The sequence below is a fragment of the Nanorana parkeri genome, unplaced genomic scaffold (assembly GCF_000935625.1).
Source record: "Nanorana parkeri isolate BGI_ZX_2015 unplaced genomic scaffold, ASM93562v1 scaffold105, whole genome shotgun sequence".
Classification (NCBI taxonomy): domain Eukaryota; kingdom Metazoa; phylum Chordata; class Amphibia; order Anura; family Dicroglossidae; genus Nanorana; species Nanorana parkeri.
This window is the reverse complement of record NW_017306373.1, coordinates 604,540-621,882: the sequence shown is the minus strand read 5'-3', so window position 1 is coordinate 621,882 and position 17,343 is coordinate 604,540. Positions and strand designations below refer to the sequence as shown.

Sequence of the window (17,343 nt, the reverse complement as noted above, 5' to 3'; positions counted from 1 at the left end):
GCCTTCTCTCCTTCGTATCCCTGGTCACCTGATGGAGAGAAGTGAAAAAACCCTGTGTGCTAAACAAATTATTCTGGCCAGAGCTTACAGAGTCAAGTGACTGTGCCCAGGTTTGGTGATTGGATGCTCAGCCACCCAGCATTACACCGTGAGAGAAATGGCTGCTGGGTAAATAGAGCAGTGGAAAAGGGAAAGCAAATAGAACCAGGGGGTATTCAATTATTTGTACTTGTTTCTTTGCCCTGCAGGTCTTTTCAAAAGATGGTGTTACTAGGCTTAGAAGCTTCCTGACCAGCATTTTATTGATATAATTAGCCTTATGAATGGCTTGGCTCATTGATTATTTAACAACCTTTGTCAACAAAATAGCAAATACTTAACATACATGAAGTTGGCACTTGGCCCTGCCACTGTGTCCCCCATCTCATGGTTGCTCAGTGAGGCTACCCATCACAACAATGTTCTGGTCACAAGAAGCAAAGGGTATAAGAGTGTTGGCCAGATGCCAATTCCTTAGTTTAAGTTGGTATTTGCGTATTGGTGCTTTCTGCTTTCGATGTTCCCAGGGTACTGTAGAAACTGACAGGTACTATGTGCAGGCACCTGGATGTACCAGCTATACTATACCATAGGATGTTCAATGACTATTAGTACACTTTGAGATCCTAAAATATATTCTAAAATAATGTTTATTGTGCTTTTTTTTTTTTTTTCATTTTAAAGTAAATAATTGTATAGTTGTATTTCTTGATTATAGTTGAAATTTCTTATATGTGTGACAATACCATACTTTGCTGTAGAATGCATAGTGAAAAATATTGAATAATGCTGGTCATTTTATTTAGATTGGCATTAGCCTTTGCAGTCTGATCTCTCCTTAGGAACCCAGTAAAAAGTAAAAAAAAATAGGTTTTGTGATTTTTAACATCCCAAAAACAACTGTTTAGTGTTGGCTCATACTCATACATTTTTTCCCCTCCCATATCTCATGGATATGAGTAATAGAAAAAATGGGAGCTTGCTGAATTCCCTTTGGAAAGTAGATGACTAAATGTCCTTCTGGTGATGTGGGCTGGCAACATGTTTTGTGGGTTTGTTGCCATACTTTAATATTTTGTTGGATAAACGTGTCATGTAACAATTGATAGACAAGGTATGTCTGTTCTTTAATTACAAATTATGGATTTATTTGTATCCTACATGTGGAATGTTCTTTGCGGTTGTAGTATATATGCACTGAAGTACAATTTGATAAAATTGGAAAAAAGATAAAAAACAAGATTGAATTCATATCTGTAAAGAATATGTCAAGGCAACTGGACTTGCTGTATTTTTCTTGAAGACGTTTCACTGGTCATCCGACCAGCTTTCTCAATTCAGAATTTCTCAATTGAGAAAGCTGGTTGGATGACCAGTGAAACGTCTTCAAGAAAAATACAGCAAGTCCAGTTGCCTTGACTTATTCTTTACAGATATACCATGACCTGGATGAATGAGAACCTCCACAGACAAGATGCAAATCAGATTCTATTAACGCCCAGTGTCCATGGACGCTGAAAAAAGCTTAACATTTTCCATAGGACCTGAACAAGATCCTTCCCTCGGAGCCTATTCCATAATTGCAGCCACCCCCTGATGGCCATATATATTCACATTAAACCTCAATGAGTCTGCACCTTTAACTGGAAGCCCCCAAACTTGTATTCAGTTTTGGGGTATTTTGCAAGGTAAAGAAGCAGTATGCCCCCATAGTATTCCACGATCAATGTGACTGACTTGTCTAGAGATGCTGCATTGCATTGTGGGATGCCAATTGTTGTTGGTGCTTAACAGTACTGACAACTTACACAAAGACTCTAATGCAACAAGTGTTGTCTTCTATCATTGCATTAGGTTAGTTTTCATGGGATGTCATGTGAGAAGACAAAAGGGGGTGCAGAGAGGACTTGAAGCGAGGGCATCTTGGAATTTGGGTTTAAGTTTTTGTTAAATACCAAACAATATCTTTGGTTATTTTTAATCTCAATATGTTTTTTAGATAACATAGGCAATATCTTTGTTAGGGTTTCATTAAAATGGCAAGTAAATTGAAGGGTTAGTAATGTGTGTCTCTTACGTGCTAGACTTTTATCTTCTGAGACCTGATGGAGAAACTGAAAAATACAAATTGCTAACTGACCTTCACAGACTTGTATTCAATGAAAGTGAAATAATACATTGGATTACGTCACTAACAGCTGGAAGGTTTGTAAATGCTTCTTGAATGTTTACATCTGACCTGACATGCAGCAGCTGTAGTCCTCACACTTACTGTATGAGGAACACAGGCTTGGTAATGACCATTGCTCTGTGAACATCTGGAATCACACTCTATACCAGGAACACAGAAGACATTTTAGAGTCATTTCGCGTGTGCTAAATAAGACGTTAATGAAAAAACTTAACAGGTCCTTTGGTGCCACTTGCAAAATGTGACCTGCACTTTTCACTCACACATTCTCTTATCAGTTTCATCAGTTCAGATTTACTTTGGCCCTCAATATAGCTGTTAATTAATTCACACATTTTATAGGCGAGATTAATTTTATACATGTGTGTTTTGCTTCATGAGGACAAGATGATCCTTTTTACATTTTAGTAAAGCACATCGAACATATAGTATTTAAACTACCTTCTATATTTCAAATGATGCTGTTTTTTTGCCAGTTTTTTAAAGTATTAAAAATAATTGGAAATGTATACACAGGCTAAAGAAATGAAAGCCTTAAACATATTCTTTTAACCTGAATGAGAGGTGGATAATGCTTAATCGGGTGATTAAAATCAGCTTGTAGTATTGTTGAGAAAACACAGACACTATTAAGAATGTTTTACAAAAGTGAAGCCAGCATGAATTAAGTGTCTTGGAAACCAAACATTATTGAAAGTTTTATAATTCAGATTTTTGTTTGAGCCATATACCCCAAAATATTTTTAAAGCTGTTTTTGTTCTTCGACTAATGTATATCCTTTGGTTGGTTAACATCTTTAAAGAACCATTAATGAATGGTATGTTTCCCATTCCAGGGTGGACTCACACTCAAAGTCTGGCATAAAAAAAAAATACTCCATGCTAAACTCTGACTTTTGCATTTATAGATGCTATACTTAACTACCATATGGCATCAAAATTGGAATCCATTAAACAAAAATGTAAAGTGCTTCGCTATGATAAAGTAAATTTAAGGATTAGTTGCTGTAGGTTATATACCTTGCATCTTATTTGGCTTTAAATAAAGGTTTTAGTTGTCCAGTAGCAATTCAATTATGCAATTCAAACAATTATGAAAGTGCTCGCATTTAAGGGAGGGCATGCAGTGAAAGATTTCCTTCATGATGGTTTTATCATGGGTCTTCTCTATCTGGAAGAATAATTTTATAATTCATTGGTTGCCTTTGTCCAAGAGAAGCAGCCATTAAAAAGTTTTAGGCAAGTGTAAGTCTGAATCAACTTAATTACTATGCATTATGACTTAAAAAAAAAAATATATTGGTACCATTTTTTTGTTACATTGATTCCATATGGATTCCGAAAGTTTTTTTTTTTTGCCAAAATGTTAGTATGTTTTTTCTGTGGGAGGTCGGGGGAGAGGGGGTGGGGTTGAGCTACGAGTTGGGCTTTAAACCTAGCATGAAAAAAAATTAGTTTCCATTATTGACCTGCTCGTAAAAAGGTCAACTTATGTTGACCACTAAAAGACACAGGATAAATTTTGCAGCTCAGGACAGTCAAAAAGTCCTATGGTTGACCTAAAGTAAGGTTTGTTAGCATTTTCAGAAGCAGAGTTCAGCAATGGCAGCCTTCATGGTTTTGTCATGACTGGTTGGTTTCCTTTTAAAGAATAACTCCGGGCAAATAAGATCTTAACCTTTTGCAGTGGGGCTGCCCCCACACTACAAAGGTTAAGTGTTCGTTTTGCCTAGGGACCTAAAATAACAGAGATATATGCTCACTTAAACCGCAATCCCAGATGGCTCCTAGACTGGTTCCTTTCTCCTGCCTCCTCCTCTATTCTAGCGATGGTATGTCCCTTGGTGTCCGCACGTCCTATACACTGTAAAAGAAGTGATGACTTTTGACAAAGCAGAGGGGAAGAGAGGCTGTAGGGACCGGTCTAAGTCATAGTTTGGGTGAGTATATTTCTGTTACTTTAGCTCCCTAGGCAAAATGAGCGTGTGGGTAGACCTACTGCAAGGGTTCAGATTTTATTTGCCTGGAGTTCTTCTTTAAGGTTTGGGAATGATATAGGATTCGTTTTTACTTCTAGGATAAGCGCTACATGTAGGTGATACTAGGGGGCTGTGGGTGCTTACAGTAAAATGTTAACTTTTATGAGAATGGAATAGTCTGTACACAAATGCTCTTTGTTGGCCTGCTGGTGCCAGAAAGTAACATACCACTTTACAGGGAAGTAGAGCCAAATATCCACTTTCAGCTAACGAAATGTCTGCCCTAAGTATGGCTAGGTCTCAGGTGTACATTAATATAGAAAAAAAACAGCCCTTACCACTGACAGAAGGCTTGCAGGCCTGAACAAAAAATGTCATCTCTAAATGAGTATGTGATCTGGAAGCCATGCAACATGCTCATTAACATGGATGTCAAGCCTTCACAAAAGAAGTGTTAAAAGAAAAAGGCAGGAAAGTCATTCTAAGAGTCACATAAACATATACTCTCGCTTCTCAGTCTTGTTGCTGAAGGTCAGGAAATCACCACTTACAGCTCACCGACTCGCTTATGAGTAGTTGCCTATCATCTCTCAGCCCCCTGGTGAATCAGGGTTTACACAGTGCTTGCTCTTCTCTCGTTCTTCATGTAATGACAAAAAGGGACAAATTACATTATTGTAATTACTTTAACCCCTGGGTTTCCAGAGGTTAAGTAGAATTCACTGATCCATAAATAACTGTTATGGGGTCTGTATGTCAACAAAACTTCCTTTATTATAAATGCAGAAAGTGGCAGCAGACCTGCTATTAATTTGCATACATTATTGGAGCTAAAATTGTTTAATCCTTCACGTAATAAAATCTCGCAGCAGCTATTGGGTTTAATGCTGAAGAGCTGGTTTGCAGTCACGGAATAGCTTTGTAAAAAGGATTGTTCAAAGGTACAAATGTTGTCATACACATTCCTATTGTTAACTATACATTTAAAAAAAATAATTATGTATTGAAATAAAGCATCTATAACTACTGTATCTCTTTATAATCTTTTAACATAGGGATCTCTAGAAGGGGGGCCATTGGAATAGGCTTCTATTAGCCTGAAAAAAACAGGTGGCTACTTGGTCTACAAGTTTTTAATAAAACCCCAGAGGAAATGAAATTCCTGTTAATGCTTTGGAATTCTGTGTTTACAACACAGGTGTCCACATTTCTAACAAGGCTAACCTGCTTTTCATTTAGACTTCTTAAATGTAAGGCCATCCATAAATATTCATCATACCATAATTCACTAATTTGGTTCAGAATAATAAAATATAGATTTATATAGGGGTTGATTTTAAGACTGTTCATTTTGCAAAGGAGTTTGCACTTTGCATGGGAAGTTTCCTCTTAGTTTAGTGAATGTGGTGAAGCACTGCTGACTTCAGTCATCCAGTCATGTGCAAGCAAAAATGCGTTTTTTTTGTTTTTTTTTTTTTGTTTCCTTGCACGTGATTGATTATTCTTTGCAAAGTGAAGTTTCACCACATTCACTAAGCTAAGGGAAAATTGCCCTGCCAAGTGAAAATTGCCTTGCAAAGTAAGTGTCCTATTTGCCTTTAGTAAATCAACCCCATAAAGTCAGCCATACGTATTTAAAGTCACACTAAACTCAGGAGTTAAATCTTAAACCTGCATTCAAGTACCTTTAACTTTTTATCAAAAATGTATCATATTTGTGTATCACTCGGCTGTAGATCCTCAAATCATCTCTGAATTGATGCTGACACTGTCCTTCCTTCTGCTGTACTTTTGTCCACATGGTCCTTGTGTGTTGTAAAAAAGTAGCCAGCAGCCCAAGCTCGCTCCCATGATGGACTAAAACCTCAATACAAATTGGTCCTTCCTTCCGGAGGGTGGCTACTTTTGTTCCCCATGGTCCCTGTTTGTGTTGTAAAGTTGCCACCGCTCCAAGCTCACTCCTGTGATGGACTACAATCTCATGTTTAGTTTACCAATTTGTATTGAGGTTTTAGTCCATCATGGGAGCGAGCTTGGGCTGCTGGCTACTTTTTTACAACACACAAGGACCATGTGGACAAAAGTACAGCAGAAGGAAGGACAGTGTCAGCATCAATTCAGAGATGATTTGAGGATCTACAGCCGAGTGATACACACAAGATACATTTTTGTTAATAGTGTACTTGAAAGCATTTTTAAGATTTAATTCCTGAGTTTAGTGTCACTTTAAGTTAAAGTAACACGTAATGGCCTATCAAAACTGATCTTTTATAGTGCTGACTGCTCTAGTTTTATGAAATTTGAAATCTTCCTAGCTGGTGCAGGTTCATGTATATATTTTGTGCTGCTTTTATTAAGGAAGACTGCTGACTTGTACCAGAGGGTCTAAAGATGGCTATATCATTTAAGGATATGATACATTGCTCATATATGCAATGCAATAGCTTTAAACAATATTTAACATTATGATTCTTGTTTCTCCTTTCCTCACAGAAGCATGGCAATTAAGTGCTACACCAAGATAAAACAAGCAACTGCTATATTTTTATTTATATGTAGACTGTATTCTACCATATGTTGAATCCTCCAGATTGCTACAATGCCTTAACCAAGTGCATTGGCACTTTATTTTTATACTGTGACCTAAACTAGAACTAATATTAGAGTCGCAGCCATGCTGAGGAAGTGCAGTTTGTAAAAGGGACTTTCCCTTTAAAGCTCTGTGCACAGTTAGGTTTTACTTCAACCTGTAGATTAGATCTGGCTTGACAGGATGCTTCAGATCTTTCAAATTTTTTGTTTTCTAGGAAAACAATTTTTTAACAGTGATGCGCTTCAGTGGAATGATCTTAATACAGATTCTGATCGCACGGCTTTCCACTGTTTTGGTCTCAATGTGTTTCCTGCTCCCATTCAAAATGTTTCCATCTGACCTCTTGTAACTTTTGCTCTGGGCCGCTGGCACCAAACAGAAATGTGTGTTATTTTGTTAATCACACATTTTAACTAAACTTCCTTCCACAGTGAGAGTCCATCAACATAAATGTTTGTAGCATATTTTTTAATAAATGAGAATCGTCATGGGGGTCAAAGACTACGTAATGGAGTGACTTTTTCCCATGCTGTGTAAAATAAGGGCTGTGAACTTGCTTCCTCCTGCTGCTCTTTAATGTGTTATGAATTACTGAGTTATGAGTTTTTAATATTAGTTGATGATATACACCAATATTAGGGTGAGTATCATATGTTGCATCAAAACACACCCTACTCTGTGGTATTGTATCTAGCCTTTGAGGTTACAGGAATACTAACTGCTAAAGAGGACAGCTAATGGAGTTGAGAATATCCACACAAAAAAAAGTAAAGTTTAATTTCAATTATCCATTTATCTGCAGATGAAAGTAATAAAGAATTAGCTTTTTACATGATCGGATAATTTAAAGAAGAACTCCCATGTTTTAGATAAATTAGCCCTTGCAGTGGGGCTACTTCTGCACTGCAAGGGTTAACTGCTTGTTTTTCTCTAGGGGCGAAAATAAAGAACTACCCAATTCTTGATCCAGAGGCAGTGACTGTTCACTTCTAATATACCTGTATTAGACGTGATGATGTCACGGGTCCTTAGACTGCCAGTGTTGGGGGGAATCCATGTATAATAATAAAGTATTTGTGAACACATATAATAATACAATCAAAAGCTTTTTTCAAACTAGAATGGTATTTACTTTTGTAAACCCCCCCCCCCCCCCAAAAAAAAACCAACCTGACAAAGATGTCAAAGGGTCACATCTCTTGCCTTGAAGAAGGGACCCTGTGTGGCCCCGAAACGTCGGCTCATGTTGGATTTCTGTGACATCATTGTCCATTAAAAGGACTCATTCATTTTAACTTATGGAGTGCTGGTGACCTATTTTCTTCAATCTTGTGTTTTGCACGGTGCCATCCGTGAAGTTACTTCGACCACCATTTATTTGATTGTTGGCCGGGACTGCTGAAAGGTGTGCGGAGGGCACCTCCATCAATGACAAAGATGTCACTCTTTGGTCACTTGACCGCTTGGGGGGGGGGGTTGGTGCATATCAGCAAAATTGACTACGGAAGATACAGGCACACTGTGCATCAGCCTGTATTATTGTATCTCAGAGAAGGTAGGACAGATCTGCTTTCGTGTGTAGCATAATTAGAATGAGACAAGAAAGGAGGAGAACTGGTGGGATCACAAAGTATTTCAGAGCAAATGAGGAACTAAAAAAAAAACCAGGCTAGATTTACCAAAAAACACAGACCAATATATGTGATTTTTGAATTTTTTCGTGTACCATACACTTTAATGCACTTCTTTTACAGATAATGTAAGCAGAGTGCAAAGAAAGTTATAACCTCACTGGATTTACGGCCAATATTTTTGTGTACTTGCAGAATTTAAAAATGAACACGTTGTAGGGAAATGTGCCTGTATTGAAGAGATGTAGGGATTTTTTTTTTTCACCCAGACATACACTTTATGGTCTATTAACGAATGTTTTCACCCAAGATTTATACGATTTTACCCAAAATTAACACCTTTTTCTAATTGGATTGAATTGGAAAAGTGTGCTAATTTTGGGTGAAAATATTTGTGAAAACATTTATAAATAGACCTCTTTACGTCATTAATTTTACTTAGAAAATGTAAAACTATTTTGGCTGCCCATTTGGCTCTTAAAAAAATTGCCTTTGTTTTTAAGTCCCTAGTAGGGTGATCCCCAGGTATAACAACAATATGTAGTGGCAAGCCTGCTGCTCTCAAGAAGATGCAGATAATAGGCCTTTACTGTTGATAAGGGGTTACAAGCAGGGAAACCTGAGTGGCTTTGAATCGGATGTACATAAAAACCAGCATTCGGAATTTCTTGGAATTCTTGCTGTGGCAGAATTTTATTTAACCTTTTGGGAAAATTCAATTTAAGTTAAAAAAAAAAAAGTGTATCAGAGTTGGAACTTTGTCATTGAATTGCTTCCTTTAAAAAAAAATCATCTCATTAAACAATATTTTCCTGTGTTTACAAAGGAACTTGGAGCAAGTTTGAGCATAATGTGCCTTTTGTAATGTGGCACAATATTCAGTTTAAAAAGTACATGGTATCCTAATATAATTGATTATTTACCTAATTTTACAGCACTGACTAATTCCCCAAAGTTTTAATTCATTCATACCAGCCCCTTTCCTCAAACGTTATTTACAATATATTGTGTTTACCCCAATGTTGTCAGTTTGGGTGGAATCCCGTTAACCAACCAGTACATTTTCGAGTTATGGTAGAAAGTGCATAAAAACGCAGGGAGAATATACATGCTAAATGCAGAGTGTCCCCGGCAAAAACTGAACCCAGGATGCAAGGTACACATTTATAGTACATGGCCACCAGATTGTTCAGCATAATGATAATACTTTACAATGCAGCAACTATTTTGTTTTGACTTACTGTTGAGGTGAGAACCATGTGTTTTGATTATGATCAAGTAGTATAGCTGGATCTTATTAGATTAAACCAAACAAAAAAAGGAAGACACACGTCATCATTATTTTCCATTTCCATCTTTAGGATGTATTGGCAGTTGAGTAGGTTACACACGACTATGTAAATAATATCAAATGTGTCCTCCCACAATTTGTAGTCACTTATCAGTTTCCTCTTGGAGATTTCTTTGGAGTATTATAGTTGTGTTATTGCCCAACCACAAGCCCACAACAAAGATACAACTATCTCGCAGCTGGCCTAACAAACTATTTCTTTATTCTAAATTCTGAAGAAGCGATCTTGGAATCCTGACACTATCATTGTCTTTTGCAGTTGGGCAGACCTGTAAATTCTGATGTGGACCGTTCTTCTGTATTCTTTAAGAATTGTAAAAAGCCAGGAAGTGAAAGCATTTTGTAAGGAGTCACAAAATCCTAATGTATAATAATAACAATAATAATTTTGGAATAGACTTGGAATTATAATTGGAAATATTTTGGAACAGACAGTAACACAAAATGCTAATGTATAACAATAATTTATTATTTTAGAATAGACTTTAAAGTCAATTTCCCTCAGTTTTATGTTGAAGCTGTATTTAAATCCAAGAACTAAACTGTAAATTTGATTCTAAGGGTTTACAAACATTTTATAAAGCCCTATGCTCAATTCATGAAGCGTTACAGAAGGATAATGATCTAAGTTTTTTAAGGCCTGTAATTTTTAAAACTCATTAGACTGGGCTAAAAATACCTGTCAAATTTTTGCCAATAAGGATCCTTTTCTGGTGTTTTAGCTTTGTGTATTGAGTCTCTTACATTTTTGATTTAGAATTGCAGCAGCCTCTTTATACATAATTCTAGAGAGTGATGATTAATGGTTTCCCAGTGCATGATTCAAACACTGCATATTGTGAACAAGGAAGAGACGCTGTGAAACCCCACTCTAAATGTATTGTTAATATTCTATTTCTTTATATAATATTTTATCATGGATGAAAATCAATTTGTTGGAATAGATACTTTTCTTGCAACTAAAAAAATGAAAATGAATGTACTGTTTCTTTTCATGTCTGTGCTCAGTTTAAAAATACAAAAACAAATAACTGGTAACATTAGCGACACTTGATTTTGAGATAACAAAAGTTTATGGTTTAATTTTAAGTTGTGGGTTATTCGCCTCCAAACTCTTGTAAGTCATAATCAGTTTGGCAGGTAGGTTAGAGTAAAGGTGAAACCACTCAGTGCTTTTCAAATAAGACAGCATGACTTTTTTTTACATTTTTTTTTCCAGCATCCACTGTTATATTTTTCACATTAAAATACGGTACCTAATATGAATCATTCTGAACACCAACTATAATAACTATGCTGAGTCCAGCAATAACTCAAATGTGCAGTATATCATACTCACCTTTTATTTAAGAGCAGGCATGTTCTAGACTCCCTCTACAAGGCTTTTTTTTTTCTTAAAGTATACGTATAGGAAAAGTAAAAAAGAAATGAAGTGTTGCAATAAATGCACAATTTCCCATGTTCCCACAGCAAATATAGAAAAATACCTGCTGATCCTACCAGAATTCCTAACTTCCTACCATTGAGTTCCTAACTTTCTGTAGTGAGAATTGATAATGCTGCCACTGCTGCATTAAAGGGTAAGTCCACTTTCCCAAATGAATTCGGGGAAAATGGAATCATCCCCTTCAATCTTGCCCCCTCTCCCCCGCTAGACTTACCTGCTGTACTATCCATAACCCATACTGCCGTGTAGCATAGCCTTGCACTATGAATTTTGAATTTCATTAGCAAATGGCGAACACTCATTGGTCAGCGTGGTCACCATACCGCACTAACTAATGAGAAGCACTTCTTAGCAAGAAGCACTTCTCATTGGTCAGCACAGGGGGCTGGGGGTTAGATTAGAGGGGAAATTCCATCTTCCCAAATTCACTTGGCAAAGTGGACTTACCCTTTAAAGTCCAAAGCAGTGTTATCAGCCCTGCCTGAGCTCTGCCCTGTTGAATTACAGAAGGCCCACCCCTTATGTTATGGAGATGAGGAGAGAGGTGTTCTGAGCAAGGCAGAAGGCCGCACTGACAAAGCTGCTTGGAATTTCAGTGCAGCAGGTGCAGAGATATCAGTTTACTACAGGAGGTTAGATGATCATTGGACTGGACAGAGATGTACTGTATATATGGCTGTTTTTTTTTTATTTTTAATTTGCCCAGCCATACACTATTTACCAGTGTTCCTATCTATAATGTTTATACTGCAAACTCTCACAGTTGTAAAACGAAGCATATGCACCATTCCATGGGGCATGACTCCATAGCTGTACCCTAATGATTATAGCTGAACTCCAGGCCTATAGCTAAACACAGAGAAATTCATATATTTGAAATGCCGTACGTGTTAAATATTTGTAATTCTTTTCAGCCATTCTTGTAATCCAGGTACCCCTGACAAACCGCATAGCTAGACCGATAACCTCACTTTGGTTCTCCTACAGTTGAGCAATATAGCTTTGTTACCAACTTGTTCATAGCCTCCTGATTGGCAAATATAGGTACATCAGCACTTATAGAATGTTATCACTATGTTTTCTTCCTATACCAGTGTTAGATTTGATAGCACTGTACATTAGAGTAAGGATAGGCTCACAGTGCTGCCACTTCCTCACAGTCAGAATCTTGCTTATAAATTACAAATCCATTGCTGTGTTGCATGTATTGTGCCATCGCAAGGTGAGTACTCCAGGGCTAGGTGCTGTAACAAACACCTTTTTTCACTTACTGGTAAGGCTGCACTAGAAGTTTAAAGGAGAACTATGGGGTCAGTGCTTTTCCCCATAGTTCTCTTAAGGGTAATGGAAGCGTCCTCCCGTCACCCAAAGCTCAGTATACCATGAGCTACAGCTCGTGGTATACCGAGACGCCGCAGCCGGAACGGATCCTGACATTGCGGTCTGGATCCACCCAGCTGCATGAGTGACAGCTGGCTCTGCCTATCTAGAGGGAGAGCCAGCTCTACGCGCCCCCTCCACCATCCGTTCCGCCAGTCAGCGCTGGAGGATCGGACAGGGGAGGGGGGGAATCCCTGCGGGGGGCCGTGAGAGACCGTGACGGCTCTCTGCACGGATAGATCGAGAAGTGAGCGACAGTATGTGCTCACTTCCCGATCTACTGTGCCGACCTGTGACAGTTTCATTGTCACAGGTCGGCTCAGATTATGAGGCTGAGTGAAAATCATTTGCCTCATAATTCTCTTTTTTTAAGTTGCTGTGTTGTTGATAAAATAGAACTCTATGGAAGAACTGAAGAATATTGTAAAAGGTTAAACAAAAGTAAATCCAAGACTATACATTCTACATTTCAAATGGGTTGTGTTTCCATTATGGACCTACAGTATGCTCTGTCAGTCCAATAATGATACCAGTCATGTGCTTTTTATTATAAAAATATACGGACTTGGAGACCAAGGGCTATAAAACAATCAATGTAACATTCAGCAAACATTCACTGCAGATATAACTGACTTACAGTGAATGTTTGCTGAGTTGCTTTCACTGCTTCATAAATGCCCTCAAAAGTGTTCATGTTTCTCAGTGTATATACATTTTTCCACCATTTTCTTTTTAAAGTTAGAAGCTGTTTCTACATTATAACTAAATCATATTGGTCAGAACAAAGTGGTGCCAAATGTAATTGCATTATTCAGGGACATAAACCTATAAAATTTACAAACACGCAAATTAGGCTCTCCTGTGTATAACATTTATCCATTGCTTGGTTGCTTTTATATTAATATTTTCACTTTGAGGACGAGTAAAAGCAGTTAGATTGTGGAAAGAGAAACGATGCACGCAGAATTTCCATTGAGTTAAGCAACCTAATAGCCAGCGTAGCATCAGTGGCTATGCAGCTCTTCATCTTCATGAAGTGGAAAGAGGTTTTGGCTGCTTCATGGCCTTTTAAATTACTTATGCCGTGGCATTAGACCTATTGATGAAATTTTAAATGTAATATAGTGAAGGATGGCCTGCTAATCATGGTCTCTAAAGTAATAGTGCCAAATTCCTGTGGTGTGGGATAATACGTTTTGTGTTAATATTTAATCACTGTTAAATAGCTGTTCTTTTCCATTACAGCCCCTCTCTGCCGGCCCTTGATTGGCATCTGCCATCCCAGTCAGGACCTTATGAACTGAGAATTGACGTGCAGCCCAAATCTCATCACAGAGCTCATTATGAGACGGAAGGAAGCCGAGGGGCGGTGAAAGCATCTACAGGAGGCCATCCCATTGTGCAGGTATGCATGTGATAGGACACTGTTTATACTGGCTCTGGTTCAAAAACACTTTTTTTTACGATGGGCAAAATTAGAGAGATGAAATGTGCTTTCCCAGAGATGTCACAAATGAACTTGCCCTGAATTCCATCAGATTGTCTAACAATACTTACTTTGTTTTCTTTAGCAGTCATAAACTGCATGTACTAAATATTTTAAAAACCATAACCATTTAGGACAGCAATGTCTTATAATGGGTTAGTAATACCCTGAATGCAAAATTTGTCCACTAGGGAAAATTATCTTTGGGATCATATGACAAAATTATGTTAACCATGGAATGGACCAAAGTGTAGTACTTTGTTAACGTGGCATAGATAGTTGCCCCCTCTTGCCACAGGATTATATTTGTCCTGGTTGGCGGTGCAAGTCTTCTCATTCTTTTTTTTTCCTTCAAGTGAAAAACTGGAAGCTATGCAGGAAAAGCAGAAGCTTTGACAATGCAAATGGCACACAGCATATTGAAAAATAATTTTTAATAAGATATTCTTACCATTTTAGATGTTTTGTTAAATCAGGCAAGATGGCTGAGTCCAGGTTTTTCTTAGCTCTTTTACAGTGATGGAAAGTCTTGGGACAGAAATGTGAAAATTGTGCTTATCTGATAAGCTTCATTAACACACAATGGGCATACCTTCTCTGAATGGACGGGACCCCTCGCCCATCACAACCCCTCCTAACATTTAAAAGAAATAGAAGCACAGAGAAATTGTAACCCTTAAAATTTAGTTTTTTTTTAGCTTTTGCTGTGTGCATGGGAACATGCAACAAATATAGGTGTTATCCTAATTTGGCTGCAAAAGTGGAAATACACTGTAAGAGTAATACTAAAGTTGGCCATACAGCTTGCTGGCTGAATGAAAAAAATAGAGAAGATTTCTCAATCGATGCAACAAGGGCATTGATCGAGGAATCCCTGCTGTTTCTTTTTATATTCTGACAATGGCCATACCCTAATAGAGCCTGCAGCTCATTGGCTGCTGGCTCTGTTCATACGAAGGGTGCCAATGGCGCACCCACTGTTCAATTTCGTCCGGCTCTTCAAGCTGGCCAAAATTTGCACATTGTATGGCCACCTTTACTAACTGCGAGGCAAATCACTGCACATTTAAAGGCAGAAGATCAATTCAGCTTTCAAACAAAGGAGCCTTGTGCTTTAAAACCCTGTAGTGATGTCCGCTCAGTTAGGTAATGTATCCCTTTTAAAATTACTTAAAATTCCCACAAAATTTGATACATCCAGTTTTGTAGGAACCGAGGTCTCGGAGATAGCTGTTTTTCCATTTTGCTACAAAATGTTATAGCACTCTTGATACCTATAACACTGGGTACAGCTGTCGACTTCAGTTATATAGTAAGACAACTTAGCCTCTTGCATTAAAATAAATCTAGATATTTAAGATTCTCCCCCACTCAATTTTAATTCTTCCCAAAAGATGCATGCTAAAGTCTGTCTTAAGGTTTCACAGTCTGGCCAATCCATCTACAATAGGGACAGTTGGGGATGCAGGTCATCAACACAGTGCAATAATGGGGTGCACATGATGAGATACTTGGTTGTACTAAAATGAATGGCTGGATTTTCTTTGGCAATTGGATCCAGACTGGCTAATCTGAATCTTGGCTTCATCATTCTCCTCATTTGGCTATGCTAACCTGAAATCTGATTGGTTGTGAGGAGTTAATAGGCTTGGTATATTGTCATCGAACTTTGTACTACCTTTTTAGTTTTCATCCTTTTTATATGGAATAGATCAGATTCTCAGTCCAGTGGTCATTTTTGGGTGACATCAATATATTATATACTTCTTAAATTTGATGCATCTATTCTTTTGTTTAAATCAAATCTAATAAATTAGATTCCTAAGTTAAACTAAATTAAAAGATCTTGCCACATTGAAAAATGCTTTAAACTGTGGCACATGACATATTATTATTTACTCATAAAACAATATAACATACATTAGTATCCTACTATGCACACTAATTAACTTTATTACAAACATTTTCTATAACATTATTTTCTCATCAAGCACTGACGAAAATTTGGAAGCATAATATTTTGTGAATATTATAGAATAAATGCTAGTATACAAGAGCAAAAAGTTACTCAACTTTCATCCTAAATTAACTTTGCAATGCGCAAAATGTAAGGTATAACATTTACCTTTTTTATATAATTATTAATGTGGTCATTGAACCAGGATGAGTTCTATTTACAGTACTTAGGGGTCAATTTATAAATGTTTTCACACAAGATTGACACAACTTTGACCCAAGATTCACTCATATTTCTAGTAAAATTATGTTGGAAGAAACATGAATCCTGGGTAAAAGTTGTGCGATGCTTATGTGAAAAAATCTATACATAGATCTCTTAGTATTTAGGTTATACAAAATAGAGAGTAGTCTATGTAGCTGCTACATATATGATAATATAATACTAATGTCATAATAAGGACAAAAAGGACATTTATTCGTGCTGTATCAATAGTAAATTAAACTGAATTTAAACTCACCAGTGCTCAGCAATGCATTTTTCTTGATGCGTGTCACATTCTGCTACATTGAATGTGTCCTGGTGCTCTGATATGGCTCCTGCACAAATGAACATACAGACTATGAAGTGAGGTCCAATGCTGTCACATTTAAGATGAGCATCACACACATTTACTACCCTTGTTCCATGCCCTTGTTAAGTGTAATTTTAATTATTTTTGTAAAACAATTTACGCATAATTTTATTTGGAGAATAAAATTGTTTAACGACTTTGAGATAGTTGCGCAAAAATTTAAAATGAGTTTAAAATCAATTGGGGTTGATTTAATAAAGGGGTAGAGCGTGTTCAGTTTGCAAGAGCATTTTGCCATACTTTGACTGTGGTGAAATGTCATTTTGCAAAGAATACTAAATCACAAGCTAGCAAAAAAAAAGCTAAAGGGAAAATGTCCATGCAAAATAAAAGTTCAGTTTGTGTAGTGAAAAGCCTGTTCTCATTTTAGTAAATCAACCCAATTGAAAACAATGAAGTTGAAGGGCTTGTCTCTAAAGAAATGGTAAAGATGAAATGAAAATGACATACAGTCGGCTTTGGCTAGCTATTCCGCTCCCACTGATTAGTTTGAAAATTGTAGACAGCCTTTTACACATTTTCCTCATTCTCTTTGCTTTTGCAGTAAAACACAGTTTATACTGCAGAATTATGGAGCTGTTCTAGACTAAATACAGTGTAATGTGAGCAGAGTACTATCCCTCATCATTCGGCAATGATTATGTCTGTTCTCTTA

The 17,343-nt window shown here is 37.2% G+C and overlaps 1 protein-coding gene across 1 annotated transcript in view; it reads left to right on the top strand.

The window, feature by feature from the left end:
• Positions 1–17,343, top strand: part of NFATC1 (nuclear factor of activated T-cells 1) — a 205,708-nt gene that overhangs the window by 34,070 nt on the left and 154,295 nt on the right. Inside the window, exon 3 of the mRNA XM_018553005.1 lies at positions 13,857–14,016. Coding sequence (XP_018408507.1) covers positions 13,857–14,016 — 160 coding nt within the window. The remainder of the gene's footprint in view (positions 1–13,856; positions 14,017–17,343) is intronic.